This window comes from Hesperophylax consimilis, chromosome 11 (assembly GCF_061612785.1).
Source record: "Hesperophylax consimilis isolate HC1 chromosome 11, BYU_Hcon_1.0, whole genome shotgun sequence".
Lineage (NCBI taxonomy): Eukaryota > Metazoa > Arthropoda > Insecta > Trichoptera > Limnephilidae > Hesperophylax > Hesperophylax consimilis.
In genome coordinates, this window is record NC_142846.1 from 33,448,916 (window position 1) to 33,472,427 (window position 23,512).

General features: G+C 34.2%; 2 protein-coding genes across 3 annotated transcripts in view; one reads left to right on the plus strand and one right to left on the minus strand.

The window, feature by feature from the left end:
• Positions 1-1,453: 1,453 nt before the first annotated feature.
• LOC149420053 (organic cation transporter protein-like) overlaps positions 1,454-23,512 on the minus strand; it is a 141,399-nt gene continuing 119,340 nt past the window's right edge. For both annotated transcript variants that reach the window (XM_089637455.1, XM_089637457.1), the window contains exons 2-6: positions 9,726-9,904; positions 8,352-9,007; positions 7,598-8,231; positions 6,887-7,002; positions 1,454-5,473 (exon numbers count right to left, since the gene is read on the minus strand). In XM_089637455.1, the coding sequence (XP_089493581.1) occupies positions 5,398-5,473; positions 6,887-7,002; positions 7,598-8,231; positions 8,352-9,007; positions 9,726-9,904 (1,661 nt within the window). In that variant the 3' untranslated portion in view covers positions 1,454-5,397. The remainder of the gene's footprint in view (positions 5,474-6,886; positions 7,003-7,597; positions 8,232-8,351; positions 9,008-9,725; positions 9,905-23,512) is intronic.
• Positions 13,520-16,743, plus strand: LOC149420054 (uncharacterized). Its single transcript, XM_089637459.1, has 2 exons — positions 13,520-14,059; positions 16,422-16,743. Exons 1-2 carry the CDS (start codon positions 13,630-13,632, stop codon positions 16,439-16,441), a joined length of 450 nt encoding a protein of 149 aa, XP_089493585.1. The 5' UTR covers positions 13,520-13,629; the 3' UTR covers positions 16,442-16,743.

Sequence of the window (23,512 nt, forward strand, 5' to 3'; positions counted from 1 at the left end):
ACTTTTGTTCTTCCGTGTGGTATGTGGTACCGTGTGGAAGACTACGGCTGAAGTTTTCAGGCACGTATAGATAAGCCATAGCATTCTAAAGGGAAGTTTCCTGAATAAAATTATGTACTTTTGTTCTACCGTGTGGTATGTGGTACGTGTGGAAGACTACTGCTGAAGTTTTCAGGAACGTATAGATAGGCCATAGCATTCTGAGGCGAAGTTCCCTGAATACAATTATGTACTTTTGTTCTACCGTGTGGTATGTGGTAACGTGTTGAAGACTACTGCTGAAGTTTTCAGGCACCTATAGATAATCCATAGCATTCTAAAGGGAAGTTTCCTGAATAAAATTATGTACTTTTGTTCTTCCGTGTGGTATGTGGTACCGTGTGGAAGACTACGGCTGAAGTTTTCAGGCACGTATAGATAAGCCATAGCATTCTAAAGGGAAGTTTCCTGAATAAAATTATGTACTTTTGTTCTACCGTGTGGTATGTGGTACGTGTGGAAGACTACTGCTGAAGTTTTCAGGAACGTATAGATAGGCCATAGCATTCTGAGGCGAAGTTCCCTGAATACAATTATGTACTTTTGTTCTACCGTGTGGTATGTGGTAACGTGTTGAAGACTACTGCTGAAGTTTTCAGGCACCTATAGATAATCCATAGCATTCTAAAGGGAAGTTTCCTGAATAAAATTATGTACTTTTGTTCTTCCGTGTGGTATGTGGTACCGTGTGGAAGACTACGGCTGAAGTTTTCAGGCACGTATAGATAAGCCATAGCATTCTAAAGGGAAGTTTCCTGAATAAAATTAAGTACTTTTATCCAAGAACCAACTTTTTTTATGGTTTTCGCAGCATTTTCTTTCAACTATTGGAGTAGAAAATAAATGTTTGCAGTGGGGTAAAATAGATAAATCATGGGCGTTTTCAATATTTACCCGTCCTTTGAATAGTAGGTATCAGTTCTATATATTATTATTGTCGTTAAACCTACATTCAGCGGCTCATGCGGTTTCGCATGACACTGTAGTATATCACTTTGAGGTTACCGCCCAGCTTCGCCCGAGAACAATTGTCATAGATTATAGAACAAATAAAATCTTTTCATGTTTCTTATCTTTCAAAGTTCTATAGCATGCGGTTGAGGTGCATTGAGAAATGAAATGGGTGAATTGACCTAGAAATACAAGACATAAAAAGACCGCATCAGAAAATAGATTTAATTTTTTCAAGCCCTTTTTAATACTTTAATTCTGTAGGAAACATTGCTTAAATAAGGAGGTAGGGCAACACGACAAACCCGAAAAATAAATAAATTACTATAATGCTTTTGGCGATGAAAATATCAAATAAAAAATATATCCATTATAAGTTATATTATTATATATTTTGCCTTCCCGAAACTAAATATTTGTTGAAAATAAAACAATCTAATTGAAATTTATTACATTTATTAAAACTCTTTACATTTATATAAAATTATATCGTAATCTGATAATGTACAAAATTGAAGTTTGCAGGAATTATATTAATATTATAAAACTGCTATTCGAGAAAATATGTGATCTTAATACGACGTTGAAACTTAGAAAAGATTCTAATTAGTTTACAAGTTATAAATTTTTATTTCATAATAAATTGTATGCTGTGTGGCAAAGTTAACACCTGAGTGAGCAATGAGCACTCGTTGATTTAAATGATATCATATTTCAGCATTCAAACAATTCAGGTCATGGTTAAAACAATATTTGCATGAAACATTTATAATACAACAAAATAGCTTTTTATAAATAGTTTTTTTTTAATCAATAAGAATAATTAAAGTGCGTGTTTTTTTGCTATGAGTGAAAATGTGTTCGTATCATACACTGAACAGTCAATCTCTAGAAGTGTGATCTGTACATATCGTTTAATTTATTTATTAATTTTTGGAATAACTTGACAAAATTGTAATATTTAATCATTGAAGACAATATTGGCGACTCTGAAACAAAAATTCCAAACAGAAACGCCAGTAAGAGTAGCATCTAGGTAATGAACTCGGGTCCTCAGCCTTCCGTATTTACCACAGAGCTAATTCAACCGTATCCCCTACGGTCATATAAGAACTACTAAAGTTATCTAAATACCTATTTTTTTTTTTTTTGGCACTTGCAGAAGTGTTAATTGTGCCATTGCTACAACCAAAATAAATGCAGTGCCCCAATTTTTTTGCAATATCCAGGCACTTACTGCCAATTTTTTTTATTTCTTGTTTTCAATTTTCTTAACGCATATTTTTAGTGGCTAACTTTATCTGTGATTGCAAAATTTTTCCAGAACTAACTGTAATCTATGAAATGTCTTGGATAAATATATCCATTTTAATTTTATTGTGCGACATACATGTTGTGAATATTTTTTTTGGAATAATTTAATGAGGGATAATCTAAGACAATAGTAGCGACTCTTAAACAATAATTTGAAAAAGAGAAATCAAAACAAGATTCGGTTGCATCGAGGAATTAAATGTTATTGAAAATCAATTTCTTGTATTTGCGGAAAATTATTTTTCATAAAAAATTTCATTTTCTATGCTTCTGGTAGGCTTTTGAAATTGTCAATCTGCCCAAGAAAGTATTTTGAGATTTGAAAATGTTTCAAATTCACCAGAAGTAAGGAAAATAAATGCTTACTTGACACGCCCACATCACACTTCCACTATTTTATCTATTCAGTGATGTCATATTGTTCATAATACTATAGAATTATTAACAATAAAACGTAGAGACATATTTGTTGGTTTTCGAACATCTGGCAATTATTGCTAATGTTAGTTAAATCATACATTTATTACAAACTAAAATACATAATAATATATGATAATAAACATTTACGGAGACTAGAAAATGATATTGAAATATAAAAAACTATTTAAATGGAACGAATAAATCAAAGACTGTACAATACTGTACATGTTTTACTTAAAATATAAAAATAAAATAACATATTATTTACTTTTAATGCCAGCATTACATTCAAGTTTAAATAACTAATATTTAGCAAATAAGTACAAAATAATCATCTATAAGTACGTTTTTTATCGACATAAAAATAAATCAAATTTATCTAAAGAACTTAAAACACTCTCAAAACCAATTGCTTTCCCCTACTTGGAATAATTGTTTATTAATTACTGTGAATGTTGGATTGAAGGTTTTTTTTTAAATAATACTAATTACTGTGAATGTTGGATTGAAGGTTTCCAAAAATTATATTAATTACTATGAATGTTGGATTGAAGGTTTCCAAAAATTATATTAATTACTGTGAATGTTGGATTGAAGGTTTCCAAAAATTATATTAATTACTGTGAATGTTGGATTGAAGGTTTCCAAAAAAATAATATTAATTACTGTGAATGTTGGATTGAAGGTTTCCAGAAAATAATATTAATTACTGTGAATGTTGGATTGAAGGTTTCCAGAAAATAATATTAATTACTGTGAATGTTGGATAGAAGGTTTCCAAAAAATAATATTGAAATACCCACAATGTACAAAAGGTCATTTTGTGTAGTAGCAATTTGGTGTTTTTTCAACACAAAATATATGTATTTATTTTGAAACACTGTAACTCCGTGCATCTACGTCACTTTAAATATCATCACGCCAACCGGTTTCGATGCAACAGTGCAATTGTAAACGTTACGCGGAGAAAACTGAGTACTGCTGATTTATTAAGAATAACTTAAAATTATTAGTAATCCGGTTAAAAACGGGATTGCAGGCCCTTAACGAATGAATTGATAGAATCTGATAAGCTTTTAGTAAAATACGAATGTATTATCATGATGTCGGAACACGTGTTCATAAAATTCTTAATATTTCGTAATTTTATATTATCAAGGCAAGTGCATGGACAGGTGTTCTTATATATTAGGAATTCACTAAAAGTTTTTCAGGAAACGGCCTGCAATCCCGTTTTTAACATGATTACTAATAATTTGAAGAGAAAATAAATTAGCAATATTAATTTTTCTCTTTGTACCATTATGTAGTGTGACGTAATATTACGTTAATCAAATATAATACAATTTACAACACATAATATTATTTGATATAAAATATGTTAAGATGTAAATCACATCGAACGTCCTATCGAAACCTCCTAGAAAACAAGGCCGGTACACTGAATAAAATCGGCCTCCTAACTTTGTATGAAAACTCAAAAAATACTTATAGTTATTTTTTTTTAAAGTAATTAAAACTTTTTAAGATGCTTTAATAAATAAGGATAAAATGAAAAAAAAATTAAAAGAAATTTTTTTGAACAAAAAAATCCCATACAAGTTAGAAGGCTGCTTTGAATGAGTATCCTGGCTTTGTGATCTAGGAGATTTTGGTCCTACCCACCGGGCCATCGACCATGAAACATTTCATGTGTTATGTTTATATCCGCCATGACAAAGACACACTTGCGCCGAAACCGGTTTGAGATGTTGAAATAAAAGCAATGTACTTACACGTGGTTGAAATAAAGTTCTATAAAAAGACCCTAATTTTCAAAACATTTTTTGAATGCTTATTGCTATGTTTTATGTTTCTAAAATATCTGGTTTCAAGTAGTACTCATAAGTGCGTAATTAACATAGGTATATAGAATTAATTAGGGTATATATAAAAATAATTAGAAAATACTGTCTTGTGAAATTTGTGATATGTAGGGAGTTCTATAATAATCTGCTTAACCCCTTCAGGATAATTTGTTCGCTTTTGGGAACAGCTCATATGATCGCAAAGAAACCTTTGAGTCTCTCTTACTGTTACGGTGAGAACTATGATAAAAATAGATGTAAAAAAGAAAGAGAAAACACCATGCTTTATATTTAAAATTTTATGAAACTTCGCCAATTTTTTATTTAAATGAATTTTTTATAAAAAAATGAGGTGACAAATATTATTATAATATATTTGTCCAATAAAATGAGTGTTATTTCGTTATCACTTATTTTAGTTCGGTGTTTAGACGAAAAATGTAATGTGAGCCATTTTATATTTTATTTTTGTTTGCATTTAATTTTTAATGCATAAAGTTTATGTGTTTATTTCTAATAATAAAATTTGAATGCGTATTTTATCACCTTTCTAAATCAGTTTTTATTTTATTTTTATTTTTGTTTACGTTCAGAAATATTCAGTTTATTTGGATTTTATTGAAAAGCGGTGATACACACAAATTCTGACAGAATATGCCTGAGGGGTTAACATACAATCAATCAACTTAAGCTAACATATTCGTACGAAATCACCCACCACTGCGACTGAGAATGTGCGCATAAAATCTTTTTACGGTGCGGTTATTTATAAGACGTTATTAACGGGAAACTTATTGTAATCCTACACGGGTTAATTTGTGTGGATTTACGCCGATTTGGTCTCGCCTATCGTGAAGGGTCCATTGTGATTTGTGGCAGTTTGATTCTGTGGCGATACTGGTCTGGAAAGATATAAGAATAATATTAGTGTGATGATATCTTGACCTTTTGTACAGGATGTCCAATTGAGTATTTGATGGTTGGATAAAATAAAAAAAAAGTATATTAAAATTCGTCGTTTATTCTTTATTTATAAATTTATAGACACTGATCCTAAAAAATATTAAGCAAATATTATGCTGTCCAGATGCTGCCCATAGCTGCTCTAGAGATGGCCATTTGTGATCTGATGCTTTGATTCAATATACAGGGTATTAAGGGACGTACTTGACTTGCTATAACCAGTGATTCCTGACATTATATGGAGTAAAAAATTTAAATAAATAAAAAATCTCCGGTGAAGTTTGTAATGTTTCTTTCAAAAGAAAAAAAATATGAAATAATTATGAATTGGAGAGCTAGGGTCGATTTGAGAAGTTGGTTGGTTACTCGGCTGAGTGACCAGTAACAACATGTGTTTTTGAAAAAAAAAACATTATAACTTTTGAAAAAAAGAAATAAAAAACAAAACTAATGGTGATTGTTAAGGCAAACACCTTTAACAAAAAATGCTCTCACGGACTGAAGTAAGAGTGTGTAACTATTATATTTACAGCATGAGATGTAGATACCTTCAGTATCACCCTGGTAAAAGGCCACATTCCGGATTGAAACCTTGCTTGAAATAGTTTTAAGCCCGGTACTTTACCTACCTCCCTCTACCACTTCGTTCTTTTATTCTTTCCCCTCTTTTTTTGTCTTTCTATGTCAACTACTCCAGATGGTTGGGAGCAGTTGCGGTATTCATATAACAAAATACAATAATAGTCCCACTGGGTCGTGGCATTTAGAACGCTTTAAGGTGTTAAATTAATCAATTATAAGAAGCGAAAGTGGAAATAGAAATATTTATGTAGATGTTCATGAAATCAATATCATATATCGAGCGTTACATTTCAGTCCAATGTTAAACATGGCTTTAGTATTGAAAAATACAAATGGCCGCTAGGCATCTGATTTGTATGAACGCGGCAGACGCGTTCTGCGTATCCCCAGCCGCGCACTTCATTTTTCGTGTCCAATAGGAGGCAGTACTGCCTTGAAACACGCACGTGTTTGTTACGAAAATTCTCTTTCTAAACTCGTGTTCAATTGAAGGCGCGCATCCTCCAATCGTGCACGGGTTTATAATTACCATGCGCATTGATTGAGCTCGTTGGAGTTTGCGTTGCTAACTAACCCGTGCATGTTTCAAGGCAGTACCTACTGCCTCCTATTGAACACGGAAAGGGAAATATGCGTCCCGGCTCCTGTAACTTACTCGTCCCGGCTCCGGTTATTTTGTACTGCATTATCGTTAAATTGTTCTAAATACGTAACATACTTCCTTTCCTAATTTTCGTGACAGTGTTATCAGTCAGGAAGTTTTTGTTTACCTTTCTTCATACGGCGTACTGGTGAGGGATTTGTTGGCAGTTTCAGGAAGCAATAGCACGCACATTCCTCCCAGAACTCCTAGAGTTCCCATCACGACCATTGGGAATGGAGTTTTCTGGAAATAAAAATAACATTTAAGCTACAAAATAATTTTAATCCTTTCATCAACAATTGCTTTTTGGCGTATTTTAATTTGAATAAAATAAAATACTTTGTATACACCACCATTTATTAAAAAAAAATCGGAATGTTTCGAAACTGATGGTTTCTTTGTCAGGGTAAACATATGATGAAAATTAATAAGAATTAACAAATAAGTACTTAGCCAGGCGATATTGTCATTAATATCTAATCAATTGATTATTTAGTAACGCTAATTATATTGTCATGAATCTACTTCTTATTCAAAGCACAGATTTAAACTTTAAAAGAAGGACATAGAAAAGTATTCGCATGTTATTGTGTCAACATCTAAAGAAGTCCTTCAAACCAAATTCAAGAAACAATGCAATGAATAAGAGCGTGTCATTGTAAAAAAATGCACTTCCTTTTGTTTGTCTGCATTGTATATACTGTGTATCATTTCTTTCATGACCATGCTGAAAATATTATTGAATGCCAAGCAATGAATTGAAAACAAAACGTGTGGTTCCAACAAGGATAGCATAATATATTTTTTTATGTAATTGATAACGTGTTTTTTCACTTACTATTGTCCAGATATACGGAATGCAGACGAGAGTCGCTCCGGCCATAACTTGACTGGCTCCGACTCCCAGATTCCTCATCAATGTTGGATACAATTCAGCCGTGTACATCGGAAGAACACCATTTGTCGCACTGATTGCGAATTTGCTGATCATCACAAAAGTAATCTTCAACCAGAGTTCGCCTTCAAAGGCATCCACCAAAGCGACTCCGATACACCCGACTCCTGCAAACACTATTGAGAAGCAAATCGGCCAACGCCTTCCAAGTTTCATGAGGACCGGGATGCTCAAAGCGAGAGCTGGTATCTCAACCACTCCAGATAATATGGACGTGATGTGGAGATCTCCTCCGAAAGCGCTGATGTTCAACACGAGTCCGTAGTACACTAGAGTTGTTGCTCCCCATATTATGAAGATACAGATGGTTATTTTAGTGCTGGGCTTCCTGAAGAGGTCCAACACTCCGTAGGTTTGCATCTCAGCCTCCAAAGGTTTTCCTCCAGGTTGCAGGATCTTATCCAGTGCTGCCGGAAGCTGCCGCTTATTGAACTTGGCCGCCTGCTGAACGATTTCTTTCACTTCTCCAATGCGTCCCATCGTGAGGAGCCATCTCGGAGATTCTGGAATAACCCACCTATAAGTCGAAATACATTTTGAAATTTCTCGGATTAACATTCGTGCAATGATGCCTGTAGAAGGGAAATACATTTTGTTTATTCAATATGTTTAAAAAAAATTACGATGTTTTTCTTACCACAACGTAATAAGAAGTATCCCAGGCAGCGAGAGGGCAAGTTGTAGGTGTCTCCAGTTCGGTAAGGCCATCGACAGAGCTGATACCAAGCAATAGGAGACTGGCAGCGGGAAAAAGTTACACACTCCTGCGATGGTCCTCCATTTCCCTCCAACTAGCTCCATGGACAAGACGAACCCGGAGAATACAACAGACACACTCAAGAACCCAAGTAAGATACGAAGAATCAAGTATAACTCGTACCAAGGACAGAAGGTGATTCCAATTGCCAAAAGGGTTTGTGTTACCAAAGCTGAGATCAGGGTTTTTTTTCGTCCAAAGCGGTCTGATAGCATGCCGCTGACTACTCCTCCAACAGCGACACCAAACAGGAACAACACCTCTGCCAGGGTGTTCAAATACGCTCTGTCGCAAACAAGATTCCATTCGGACACAATGGTATTTCCTAGGATGCTTGTGTCCCATTCCCACTCGGTGCATTCTATCTGTTCTCCAGGTGGTAAGTTTCCACCCAGGATTTGGTCAATAGAGATGTCCAACCAACTGAGATCGGTAATCATACAGCTTCCTTGTGGTTGGCTCACGTTTCTCCAAATATCAAGGGGCACATCGGATAAATTGGGAGGTCTGGCGCACCAGAAGTCCTCGTTAGCTGCCTGAAAATAATAAAAAATGATTCTAATTTAAATTTTTAGTTTCTTTTTTATCAGTGGCTTCTTTTTTATCATACATAACTATGATAAATATTATAATATATCGAATAATTTATGCAGTATTTACGATACTGGAGAACTGGCCCTAAGTATGCACAAAATTCATTTATGGGACGTATCTGCAAAACAGTCAACAACCTTCGACATGTAAACATTTTCAACTCTTTTTATTTTTTATATATTCAATAATATTGTTATTGGGTTTATAATATTTATTTAGTTTATATTATATATTGAATATATAAAAAATAAAAAATTTAATGGAGTTCTACAAATTAAACTTAATAACAATAAATAAATATTTTCAACTCTACCTTGAAAACATAAAGAATCAAACTGGCTCTTGATTCAAAAATTACAAATACTTACTTTTACTGTTTTCACTTTTTTGATTGTTTACTTTTTCTTTTGTTTTTGCTTACATTGTAATACCTATGTACATTAAAGGTAGAGTATTTTTTTCATTTTTAGTATTTAAAATCTCTATAAGTTTATTCATTGACTCTATTGTTTTCAATCAAATATAATCTGTATTCTGACAGTTTTCCTAGAGTGGTATATTGCAAAATGTCAGTAACTTTAGGGATTAACTAATTATTTTTCTGTAGCTGGGTACGTTTCATATTTTCTTTATGAGTGCAAGAATAATACTAATACTTACGATAAAAGTTGGCGAGAATATATGGAAGGTGCAGGGAAAGGAGCAGAGGGAAAGCAGAAAGGTTAACTTGAGCTGCCAAGGGCCATAGTTTCCGATGAGGTCTGCTATGGGGTCCTCTTCATCTTCATCAGGGGTCGCTGGTCTCTTCTCCGCTTCGCTCTCTGCCTGCTTGGCCATAACTGAAACAAAATTTTAAAAATATATTGTTTAAAAATGTCAAAATCCCATGTCTTCATCGGGCATCCCCGACTTCTACTACCGTTCACATTCACGTCATACATTCTCCTTACACACCTTTCTTTGTTTATTCTCGCTTCATGACCAAACCCTTTCTTAATATTACCAATTACGCATACTTCAGCCTTGCATTCTTTCAGTGTTCAGTCTGCTTTCGTTCTTTCTCTATCAGGTCCAAGTCTCACTGCCATACATCAGGGTAGGTACCAACACTCCATTGTGAACTGCTAGCTTCACTTCTTTGGACAATTATCCATCTAGTAAATGTTGTTTTATTATGTTTTCAACACGATAATAAACCTTTATAAAATTCATGCGTCCCTAAAAGTAGATAACATGGTACTTAGGTGAATATATACAATTGTTTGAAAACATTAAAATACGATTAAAAACTTAAAACAAAAATATATAAACAACAATGATTAGACACTGGGCGGGTTGTTTCGGAGAATTTGATTAATTCTTCAAATTTCACAGTTAATTTTCAAGTTTTGTGAAAGATTTTTTCAAGTACTGTTATTATTTCAGTTCTATCAAGCGGCTAGCCTATAGTGGTACAATAACAGAACTTGAATGGGACTTTCATAGAACCTCAAAATGAACGTTGAAATTTGAAGAATTGTTCAAATTCTCCGAAACAACTCATCCAGTGTCAATTCATTGTTGTTTATCTATTTTTGTTTTAAGTTTTATTCGTCCCCGTCACCCGTCCAAATAAATCAGCGTATATTATTAAATTGTGTACTCATTCTTAATAAAAGCTTATCGAGTTTGGTACGATTGGAGTTAACTCGTGTTCCAAATCATTTTTACGTATTCTATTCAAGATATATTTTGAAAGCAGGTTTTATAAAATATCCTAAATAAAGTCTACTTGATGTTCAATTTTGCAGGCTACCGACATCTGTAGTCTAGAAATTTGAAGTTACTACGTTTAACCAAAATGGTGTGAGTCCTTGCTTAGAAAATATTGTCAATTTGGTCGGTATAGCAGGTTTCATTTTTACTGCTAGACATCACGATGACAAGTGGTTTATTTACATGTGGTGGTTTTTGAAGTCTTTAAAAAGGCTCGCATTATGTGTTTTTTCGTTCCTTTCTCAACAATAACTCGATAATAAACAAGCTCATAAGTCAGAGCGATCGTAGCAGTGTTATTCGCACAGTTCTTTATAAATATTATACCTGTTTCAATAGTTTGAAATAAATGTAAAGTTGTGTCAAGAAAACCAGTTTTTATTCAAAAAGGATCACCCCCAATTTTTATCATTTGATCCTTCAACCGGATTACGATCAGGAGATTGTATGTAAAAAAAACAAAGAACCAGCAGCCAAAAGGATACAAAATTGATTGAAACTGGAAATCATTAAGGAAAGTGGACCACATCGCAAATCTGAGATAAGTATTCAGTGCTTTCCTTCCTATCATCCATTTTATGTTTATTCAGGTCTCATGTAATTTAAACGAGATTAATCTTAAATAGAGTCAATATTATAAATAAAATCACTACCCACTTGAAAATAAGAATATAATATTATTGAATAGTGTTCTCAAATAGTATTGTCAAGGTTGTCGTGGTATTCTTTCAAACGGGTGTTTGCTAAAATAAAATAATTGTCAACCGATATTAACAAAATATAATTAAAAATGGAAAATATGAAGTCATTAATAAACAAACGCGGCGTAATCAAAGGAAAACTAACCCGATTCGCGGATTCCTTAAATGCATTGTCGGTAAATGAAATTAAATTAAGATATGAGCGGGTGAAATCATTGTTAGATGAATTCGAAGCAGTTCAACAGAAAATTGAAATGTTACCGGATTCAGACGAAATTGAAAATTATAGTCAACGAGAAGCTTTCGAAAACCAATATTTCTCAGTTTTGGCAACGGCCAAAGGTGCGATAGAATCCGTCGATCAAAGTAAGGTGGAAATTAAACTACCCAACCTCCAATTACGGGAATTTCATGGCGATCAGAAAAATTGGGTTAATTTCGTCGAAACCTTCAAGACTTTAGTCCATAACAATAGTACTTTAAGCAACGTACAAAAATTCTTTTATTTGCAATCAACTTTAAAGGGAAACGCATTAAAGATAATTGCTAATCTAGAAATTTCTGAATTAAATTACATTTCCGCTTTGGAATTATTAAATGAACGTTATGCAAATTTAAGAACTACCGTTCATAAACACATCCAAGCTCTATTTTCATTAAAAGACATGAAACAAGAAGAGCCTGTAGCATTGAGGTATCTAATTGATGAAACAAACGTTAGTTTAAAGGCATTACAAAATATCGGGGTCAAGGTAGATCAATGGGATCCATTGGTTATTTATATAATATCAAATAAATTAGACGCAGCTACCCGAAAAAATTGGGAACAATATACATTACAAGACGAATTACCTACGTTAAAGGAATTCTTAAAATGTTTATCTGCTAGAGCCCAAGTATTGGAACTGATGAACGCTTCTGAGAAAAAATTTTCTAGCTTACATAAAACACAACTAGGCAACAATAATTGCAAAAAAGATTCATCAGTATTTTTAGCGGTAAAGGCTAACAACTGCATTTATTGTAACGAGAAAGGTCACCATATTTATTATTGTAAAAAATTTCTAAAATTAAAATTACATGAGAGGATTGATGCTACGAAATCAATCCAAGCTTGTTTTAAATGTTTAAAGGTGGGTCACCAGGCACAGAGTTGCAAGGCAACCTTTTCTTGCAGGCGTTGTGGCAAAGATAATCACAACACCTTGCTACACAATGAGGTACCTCTGCGGGAGGCCTCCAATATGGATGCTGATAACGAGGTTTCAGTATCGAATTTTTCTGCATCGGATAAAGCAGAAAAAATAATATTATTGTCAACTGCCAACATAGGAGTTGTGGGTAGTAACAATAAAATTTTTAAAGCCCGCATTCTGATTGATTCAGGGGCCCAGTCAAATTTTATGAGAGCAGAATTTGCTAATAAATTAAATTTACCATGTGAATTGATAAACAAACCCGTTTCTGGGATCCATAATAACATCACTCACATAAAAAAGAGAATTTCAGTGGAGATGAATTCGCTTCATACTGATTATAAAAGTGAAATATCATGTCTGATTTTACAGGAGATTACAACAAATTTACCACAAGTGACAATGGCGAAAAAAGACTTCAAGTTACCACGAGGATTGGAGCTAGCTGACCCGAACTTCAATATAGCTGCACCCATCGACATCCTGTTGGGCGCGGAGAGCTTTTGGGAAATCCTAACCAACGATAGATTGAAACTCGAATCGGGACCAACACTTCAACGTACGCAACTGGGATGGATCATATCAGGACCAATCCACATGTACCCAAAGCAAAGGCCTGTATCAGATTGTTGTAATTTATCTATAAATAAAATAAGTCATCAAATAGAAAAATTTTGGAAATTGGAGGAGATTAATCCCACTAAGATTCTAAATCATGAAGAAAAGGCTTGTGAAGCCAGTTTTGCTAGTACTCATACTAGACAAGACGACGGTAGATAAGTAGTAAGTTTACCGCGTCGAGCATGCATTGATCAGCTGGGAAGTTCATTGCTCACTGCTGAAAAAAGATTTAAAAATTTAGAAAGAAAATTTGTGTCAAATCCCGAATTGAAGACACAATATATACAATTCATGCGTGAATATGAGGAATTAGGTCATATGGAGGTGTGTGACCAGTCAAAGGGGGATCGTGAATCCTATTTTTTACCTCATCACGCTGTAATAAAAGAATCAAGCACTACTACTAAAGTGAGGGTCGTTTTTGACGGCTCCGCCAAAACTTCAAATGGAATTTCTCTCAATGACGCCTTGATGACAGGACCTGTTATACAAAAGGACTTATACACCCAACTATTGCATTTCAGGAAACATCAAGTAGTACTGACGGCTGACATCGAGAAGATGTACCGCCAGATTAACGTGTGTGAAGTGGACCGTGACCTGCAGAAGATAGTGTGGCGCGAGTCGCCGCAGGAGGTGCTCAAGCATTACCGTCTGAAGACAGTCACATATGGTCTGGGGCCTTCCTCTTTCTTAGCCACTAGAAGTCTACGGCAAATTGGTATGGATAACAATATAAATTTTCCTAGAGCTAGTCAGGTCATAGAAAATGACTTCTATATGGATGACTTGTTAACCGGAGGAGATGACATGGAATCCTGTAGAGAGTTAAAAGAGCAATTAATCAACATCTTTTTGTCTGCGGGGATGACCTTGAGGAAATGGAGGTCCAATGTCTTGGAGTTGTCAGCCGAGTCGGGCCAAGCTAAGATTGCCGAATCAGGCAATTCTGAAAAAATTATTACTGACAATCCAAAGACTGAGAAAATATTAGGATTAATATGGAATAATGAATCTGATTATTTTTCTTATGTAATAATGAAACCATCAAGTCGAACCGAGAGTAAAAGACAGATATTATCTTGCATCGCATCAACCTTCGATCCATTAGGTCTTCTAGGACCGATTATAGTTGTAGCCAAATTGATAATGCAGAAGTTATGGCAGTCTAAAGCAGCGTGGGATGATCCATTGCCTAATGAAATATTAGCACCCTGGAGGTCCTACCTTCAAGAATTAATTCAACTAAATGTGTTGAAAATACCAAGAAAAATTATTTGCAGGCAATCTACATATCTACAACTACACGGTTTTTGCGACTCATCTGAGAAAGCTTACGGAGCCTGCGTTTACATGGTGTCAGTGGACCATGTCGGTAAGCGGCATTCACATTTAATAACGTCCAAATCAAGAGTGGCGCCATTGAAGTGTATTTCCCTGCCCAAGTTGGAGCTTTGTAGTGCTGTGCTACTGGCGAAATTAATTAAAAATGTAAAACAAGCGCTAAATATAGTGGAGATCGACACAAATTATTGGTGTGACTCCATGATAACGTTGTGCTGGCTGAAAGGTCAACCTACGAGATGGGCTACTTTCGTTGCAAACCGAGTAGCTGAAATACAAGAACTTAGTGATCCAGATCTATGGAGACATGTATCATCAGCCGACAATGCAGCAGATATACTTTCAAGAGGAACCACTACAGATAAATTGATAAATTCTGCAATATGGTGGAATGGACCAAGTTGGTTGACCGAGGGAGTCAACGCTTGGCCTATATCAAATATTTCGTGTTCAAACCCTCCGGAACTCAAAGGCAAAAATATTCTATTATCCACAGATATTCAAGAATGGGAGATATTTGAAAAATTCTCATCATTTATTAAATTGAAAAGAGTTACTGCGTATGTATTGCGATTTGTCAATAACTGCAGAAGTGTTAAGGGTAAAATTTCAGACAATTTAAGTGTGGCTGAATTGGAATCAGGCTTGAAATGTCTATTGAGATCAGCTCAAATACACGCCTTTCAAAAGGAATTGAAAGAATTAAAAAACCATGGCATCGTCAACAAGAAAAGTAATTTAAAATCTCTTAATCCCTTCTTACATGATGGTGTAATATATGTAGGCGGTAGGTTGAATTTGGCTACACATTTATCTTACCAACAAAAACACCCAATTATCTTGCCGGCTAAACATAAGCTAACTGAATTGATAATACGTCACTACCATTATGTAAACCTACACGCAGGACCTCAAGCTTTGTTAGCTGAAATACGATTAAAATTTTGGCCCATCTTTGGTAAAAATACTATTAAAAAGATATTACATAAATGTATTGTATGTTTTAGATGTCGTCCCCGAACCGGTCATCAAATCATGGGAAATTTGCCACCCGAAAGAATTACGCCGAGTCGTCCTTTCGCTATCACCGGAATAGATTACGCCGGACCAATTCTAATTAAAAGTGGGACGCTGAGGAAGGCTTCCCTCGTAAAATCGTATTTATGTATCTTTATTTGCTTCTCAACCAAGGCTGTTCACTTGGAATTAGTTTCGGATTTATCTAGCAATGCTTTTTTGAACAGTTTAAAAAGGTTTATATCCCGTAGGGGACAACCTGAAAAGATCTTTTCCGACAATGCTAGTAATTTTAAAGGAGCTAGCAGCAGGCTCAAAGAGCTGTACACCAGCTTGAGGGAAAACAACGACAATATTCAAAATTATTTAGTGAACAGAGGTATTGAGTGGAAGTTCATAACCCCTCGAGCCCCTAATCAGGGAGGTTTGTGGGAAGCAGCAGTAAAATCAGCAAAGTTCCATTTGTATAGAATCATTAACAATTCTTCATTAACATTTGAACTCTTGTATACCTTAATTTGTCAGATTGAGGCCTGTTTGAACTCCCGTCCATTAACTTCCTTATCCGACGACATCCATGATTACCAACCTCTTACCCCAAACCATTTCCTTATAGGCACTGAATCCTGTATCATTCCTGAGAGAGACGTCCGGGCGATACCGGACAACAGACTAACTCAATATCAGAGGATCAGTTCGCTAATTTAATCTTTTTGGTCTAGATGGAAGCAAGATTACCTGATGGAACTACAAAAGAGGACTAAATGGCAGACCAGCACTCAACGGGCACTGCAAAAAGACGATCTGGTGATTTTAAAGGAAGATCATTTACCTCCACCTTTATGGAAAATGGCCCGAATTCTGCATACACACCCTGGAGCGGATGGAGTAATACGAGTTGTTACCCTAAAAACACCTCAAGGAGTCTTTGTGAGGCCCATCACAAAGATATGTCTGATGCCCCTGGATTCAGACACTAAACCTGTAATTGACGTCCCGGACCTTACCAAGGATTGATTATGTACATTACACTATGATGCTTATCTTCTCGACTCTACCTTGGATGGATCAAGCAGAAGACCTGAGAAGAAAGAAGAAAAAAAAGGAACAATAATTGTGTTGTGTTCAGTGTGAACTATATTATTTGTGTTATTGAACTATTTAAATATGTAAAAATTAGTATGCAGACGTGTGTAATTTAGTCATTTTTGAATTTTTTTTTTGGTTATTTAATAGGATTAATAATTTTCTAGTTAATTTAGTTAATTAATAGAGTAATTCAACAGCATTTATACAGTTAAATTTATAAGTTTACCAGTAGGGCATAAAAAAAAGGGGGTTTTATTTTGTTAATTTCTGCTATTTTGAATTATTTTGTTAGTATTTTTGTGGTATATTTAGATTAAGAATTTTTAGTTTATTCTGTTTGTTTTATAGTTTATTTTTAAATAGATTATCATTCAAAAATTTAGTGCAATTTTTGAATCCCGCCCCCTGGCAATATGTTCAATTTTGCAGGCTACCGACATCTGTAGTCTAGAAATTTGAAGTTACTACGTTTAACCAAAATGGTGTGAGTCCTTGCTTAGAAAATATTGTCAATTTGGTCGGTATAGCAGGTTTCATTTTTACTGCTAGACATCACGATGACAAGTGGTTTATTTACATGTGGTGGTTTTTGAAGTCTTTAAAAAGGCTCGCATTATGTGTTTTTTCGTTCCTTTCTCAACAATAACTCGATAATAAACAAGCTCATAAGTCAGAGCGATCGTAGCAGTGTTATTCGCACAGTTCTTTATAAATATTATACCTGTTTCAATAGTTTGAAATAAATGTAAAGTTGTGTCAAGAAAACCAGTTTTTATTCAAAAAGGATCACCCCCAATTTTTATCACTTGATAAATTATAAAAGAAACACAAACGATAAACTGTTAAACATGAATCTTTCATCAGACCAAAATTTATATCATAGGTTACATTTTTATTGTAGACAAGCTAACATCACAGAGCGTTGCTCGGGTGGATAAATAGTTTGGGGTAATATTTTGAGGCCGTGAATTCTAGTGTACCTGTCAAATGAGTGCATTGTAAAATTGAACTATTATTGTATTATAATAAGTATATGTTTCACTTGATCATGCCCTGTCTTACTCGGGCGTCCTCTAATTGTCCAACCATTCATTTCCATAACATAAAAAAAAAAATCTGCTGACGGGAATTGAAGCCGTACCTTCTGATGTCCGGTCAGGTGCTCTGGTTCACTGAGCTACGTCGTTTATGTACTAGTACTTCAATCAACAATTACTGCTTATTATATTTTTTCACTTGTAAAAAACCGACTTTATTTTGCAGGAAAGGCTTTGTTAGTGCTAAATTTACCACTAGATGGCGTCGAGACATATTACATCTACATTTGTTGGTGAAATATTTTGAGTTGATAAATAATATTATCATAATTTTTTTAATGATAAACTAATGTTTATAAGACAAGGTTTTTATGCATAGCACAAAGGATAACAAATAATTATAAGCAATAATTAGTCGCCTGAAATACAAATTGAAAATATCTCCCGAGTAAAAATAAATGCAGCCGACGGGAATTGATGTCCTTCTGATGTCTGGTCAGGTGCTCTGGACCACTGAGCTACGTCGCCTTATTCCCAAAATAATTCAATTTGAACTAGTACTTCAATCAACAAATTACTGCTTAAAATATTGTTTCGCCTGTAAACAACCAACTTTATTTTGTAGGAAAGGCTTTGTTAGTGCTAAATTTTGCACTAGATGGCGTCGAGACATATTATATTTGCTATCCTTTGTGCTATGCATAAAAACCTTTACTTTTAAAAAAATATATTACTATTTAATGTTCATCTTCGTTCATCATGTACGCCTCATTTTACTACAAATAATTATTTGATTCGTGGATTTTCTACCATTCCTTTCATGTAATATCATGAAGTCCATATTTTTACTAAAGAAATAATAATAATAATAACATGGCATTTATATAGCGCAGTTTAGTGTCATTTCACTTCAAGTGCGCTCAACTACTCGTATAACAAACTTTAAAAAAATGGTAATTCAGTATTAGTGGTTCTTAAAATTATTCCTATAGTGTGCCTTACCCAATACAGATCTAATATTATAACACTAAATACACTGTTCATACAAAGTGATGACAAAACTTAGAATAACAATAACAGCAGGACAGGACAAAAAAAGAATATTAAAACTAAACATAATATAAAACAGGAGGCAGTTTGTGTTCAGAAATGAGAATTTTCTGAGCAGACACTTTAAAAAGGTACAATAAGGAGACAACCGAAACCAAACAATTACCGGAAGTTTTAGAATATGGCTTACTATAAAATATTGAAAATAAGTTAAAATTTATAAATGGTAAGATTTTGTAAATAATTTTGTTTTTAAAGCCAGTTTAAATTCAGCCAAATTCTGTAGATTAGTAAGAGCTGAGGGAAGTCTATTCCAGATGAGAATGAGATGAGTCTATTCCAGATTCCAGATGCGTCCCACTTCTTCTACAGTTCAAACTATTCTCTAAACACTCCTCGCACTAATAAAAACATAATTTGAAATTTTCAGTGAAATTGGTCTGGTAGTTTATAGGATACAAACAAAGAAAGATTCATGTTTTGTTTTTAATAAATAGCAAAGGCTATAAGAATCCCGTGGGACAAAATGACTACAAGTGGTAAGGGAATTTGTTTAATGGAAGATTAACATTCAAATCTGAAATTGAAAAATTGAAATTATCTTTCAGGAGGCCTGGGAACGAGATCGCCTTGACTTTTGGTTGATTTATGACTTAAGCAATGAGAAGAAGATTTATGTAATTGTTTCGGATAGCGACGCTGAGCTGAACAGCCGCCGCGACGCCAAATCACAAGAAATACAAATTGTTTTATATTTTTAGCTCTTCATTACCTCAGTTAGACATGGTTCTAAGTTCACTTAACATTATTTTGAAGTGCCAAAGTTTGCAAAGACGATTTTTGATTTTTATCTTGAATCTCGTTCAAAGTATTTTTGTTAAACATATTTTATAGGAAAATATTTAAATACGACGTATTCTTACTATTTTATTGCAGATAGAAACGTATGCAATGTTGCACACGGTTCTTACTACATTAAATGTCATTCCAAGACAGGGCCACATTCACATTAAATATTTTCCTTTAAAACATATTAAACTAAAATAATTTACACAAGATTGAACCTAAAAATCAGAAGGCCTTAAATAAATTATGAGAAATCGTCTTTGCAAACTTTGACACCTCGAAATATGGTAAGGCGAAGTTGGAACCCTGTCCGACTAAAGTGACGAACTACAACTGCGCCGCGTAAAAACGTACAACTGTCATATGCAAACAGAATGGTAATTGAAAAAGGTTAAAAGTGATGTCAGAAAAAATAAATGGAAACTTAAAAAACTTGATGTTAGAACTTCGTCATACGAAATCTACGGAAATACAACACAGATGGCCATGAAAGATATTTTAGTATATAAAAATAAATGGTTTTACATTCAAAGAAAATTTTAGAAAAAAGTCAGTTAGAACCGTGTCCAACTGAGGTAACGCCTTGTATTGACAGCCTTTTTGTAAACTATGCTCCGTCTCTCACTGCTCACATGTTAAAACTGTGTTAGAAATAAATTAAGAACTCTATTGCTTATGGTAAAGACGATTTGATTATTTATTGCTCTAATAACTTGTTTATATCAATTTAGCTGAAATTTTTTTCAAGAGCGTAAATTTACTAAAAATGTCTCCTTTGAAATTTGACTATTTATTAAAATGAACTATGTTACTTGTAGTCAAAAAATGAAGATTTTCCATCTAAAATGGCTTGTACCAATCTAGCCAAAACATAGAAAATGGGAATTGGGAGCAAAAATTATTCAAATTTGTTTGAAAAGAGATAATTTCAAACATGTAATCGATTTTTTATGCATTTTTATTGCGTCGGAGCACTTATTGAAACCGGCCGTTATTTTGAATTCGTGTCCAACACGCATTGAGCGCACCTAATTACGTAGGCAATTAAAATTCACAAAAACCCCACAAATAGTAGTAGGGACGATGGGGCTAAGCTTAATAGTTCTTGGTATCCGGTATTAGACGGCTGCACCAAAACTAAACCCAGAACACCACAAAAAAGTAACGCCTGTAACACGGTACCACTTCTACATATATAAACATCATCACAATTTACACATCTGCCGTGATGATGAATACTGTAACGCTGTCCGACAACGATAATACTTTTAGTCGTGAAAATCTCAAATAGTATCAGAATTTATATTGCATTAAATGATCAAGGTCTTTTTATATATTGGGTAGCCACGTAAAAACCACAAACTTTTCTGTTGTTAAATAAAGAGATTTTTATATATAACGAGCTGACCCGGCAAACGTTGTTTTGCCATATAAATTATTTCTTATCAATATTTTGGCTGTTAAATACATAAATAATGAATGCATTGCGTTGTGATACATAATAAATGCCGAATGAAATGTCAAAATGTCGCGACGCTTCTCGTGAATGGCTTGCGCATGTGTGGATGAAAGTTCGATGAGGCGGACGTAGCGCCATCTGTCACTCGACAACATAAATAATTTCTTTCTGTTTTGAATTTGAACGACGGTTAAATTTTATCATACAAAAATACTAAAATCGCGATTAAAAAATGGGAGGGTGGGGGTAGGAGGGTGAAAATTTGGGGTTATATGTATAAAATTATTTTGTCAAAAAAAGTAGAATTTTTTTTCTGGATCACACCCTAATCACCTAGCGGTATGAAATATACTAAGCGACCTATTCTCATACCTAACAAATATACATAAAAAATTCATAAAAATCGGTCAAGCCGTTTCGGAGGAGTGCGACCACAAACACCGTGATACGAGATTTTTATACAGATAGATTTATCTACCTCATTATTAAGAGCTCATCTCAATCGTTTGTTCAAATTTGTAGCAGACAGCGTGGTTAGCATTTTGATTAATTGATCACCCGAGCTTTTCAAAAACATTCTGTGAAATCATAATAAGATCGTTCTACTTTGCGAGACTTGATTCACAATGATTGGTCAGTTTATTTAGAAAAACAGATAATTTATTTGTTTTCAGACAAGACGAAAAATACTTCGCACGTGTTTATTCCAAATTATACGAAATTCTTTATGAGTTGTAAAAAAATTGGGGTAAGAACGTCATTGTATTTTTTGTATCATATTTGAACTTCTTCCTAAATCTAGTAATTTTATGATAATGTAATAGATAACTAATGTTGAGCATTTGATTTTGACAGGCGAAATATTGAAAGAAAAATACAATTTAATGTGAAAAATATTATATGTACATTTGGGGTAGGTTAGGTTAGATTGAAGGTCGTAGGGAAGGGAAAGAGATTGTGAAGAGGAAGGTGCGAAGTCCCGAGCTATTCAGAATATCTAGTAACGAAATATTACGAAAGCCATTACAAGCAATGTAGATAGTGAACAAAACGAAATAATTTATTTTATTTATTTAAATAGGGATAACATATAATTATAGCTAGCTGACTACGATCACGCAGTTCCCTGCAGGGGTAGGGGGAGAGAATGGTCCGCCAAACATCTACATCTTAGGACACACCCTTTGCTTCATTCAATTTACTTCATATATCCCCTTCTGTTATTTTGAATCTTGACATAGCCCGACTCAAGTGTTTGGTTCATTTGATCGTGTCATGTCTTCCTCGGACGTCCACGACTTCTACTACCATTCAAATTCGCGTCATATATTTTTCTTACACTCCTTTTTTCAATCATTTGTTCTTCCTTGTCCAAACTACCTAAGCTTTACTTATAACGCTTACGATGCCTTGCATTCTTTACGAATTTCTCACACGATCATAAACGGTTTTACCACACGTACACCTCAGGAATCTCATATCTACAGCATTTTTAGTCTACTTTCATCTTTCTTCTGCCAGTCCCATGCATCACTGGCATACATCAGTGTTGGTATCAGTACTACGCTGTGCTAGCTTTGCTTAATTTTAATTAGTGCCAACCGCGTTCAATCACCTATTAATACAATTTACCCTATTTTCAAATCGCTAACAGCCTTTCCATCTCATACACAAACTCATCCACCTGCCCCTAGTATTCATCATTCACAACTATATTATACACTGTTTTCGTACTCTATCTTTCAAACACCTTGACTATATTCATCACTAACTCATTCTTCATACACACTTCATTCATCCTAGACACGATAAACTGTAAATGTTCGATACTGTGAGAAATCGGCACTGGTTCCAGGCTGCTCATTTTTGCACCCAAGACAACCTCTTCCAATTCTTTCATATATATATATAGATAACCATATATAGATTTGAAAACGATGGGGTCATTACGCAGCCTTGCTTAAATCTTTTTTGATTGCAAACCAACTCTTAAAACCACCATTCACCCTACACATGCAACGCTTCCCTCGTACACGGAAGCGAATGCCTGCGTAAGATTCTTATTTCATATTTGGATAACACCTTCTATCATTTTTTCTAACAACTCGGTCATAATATGCTTTTTGTAGATAAACTAAAAGGTATTTAAAATTTTCTGGTTTTTGCCGGAAACTTCTCATTGAATATACGTAATACGAATTGATACGCAATGAGAAAGTCTGGTATTCCTATTTGGTAGTATTGTAATCAACCATGTGTAATGGTACAATATACAGTAGTAAACTTAATAATATCTGTATTTTTTTAAATGATGACTTCAATGGATGACATA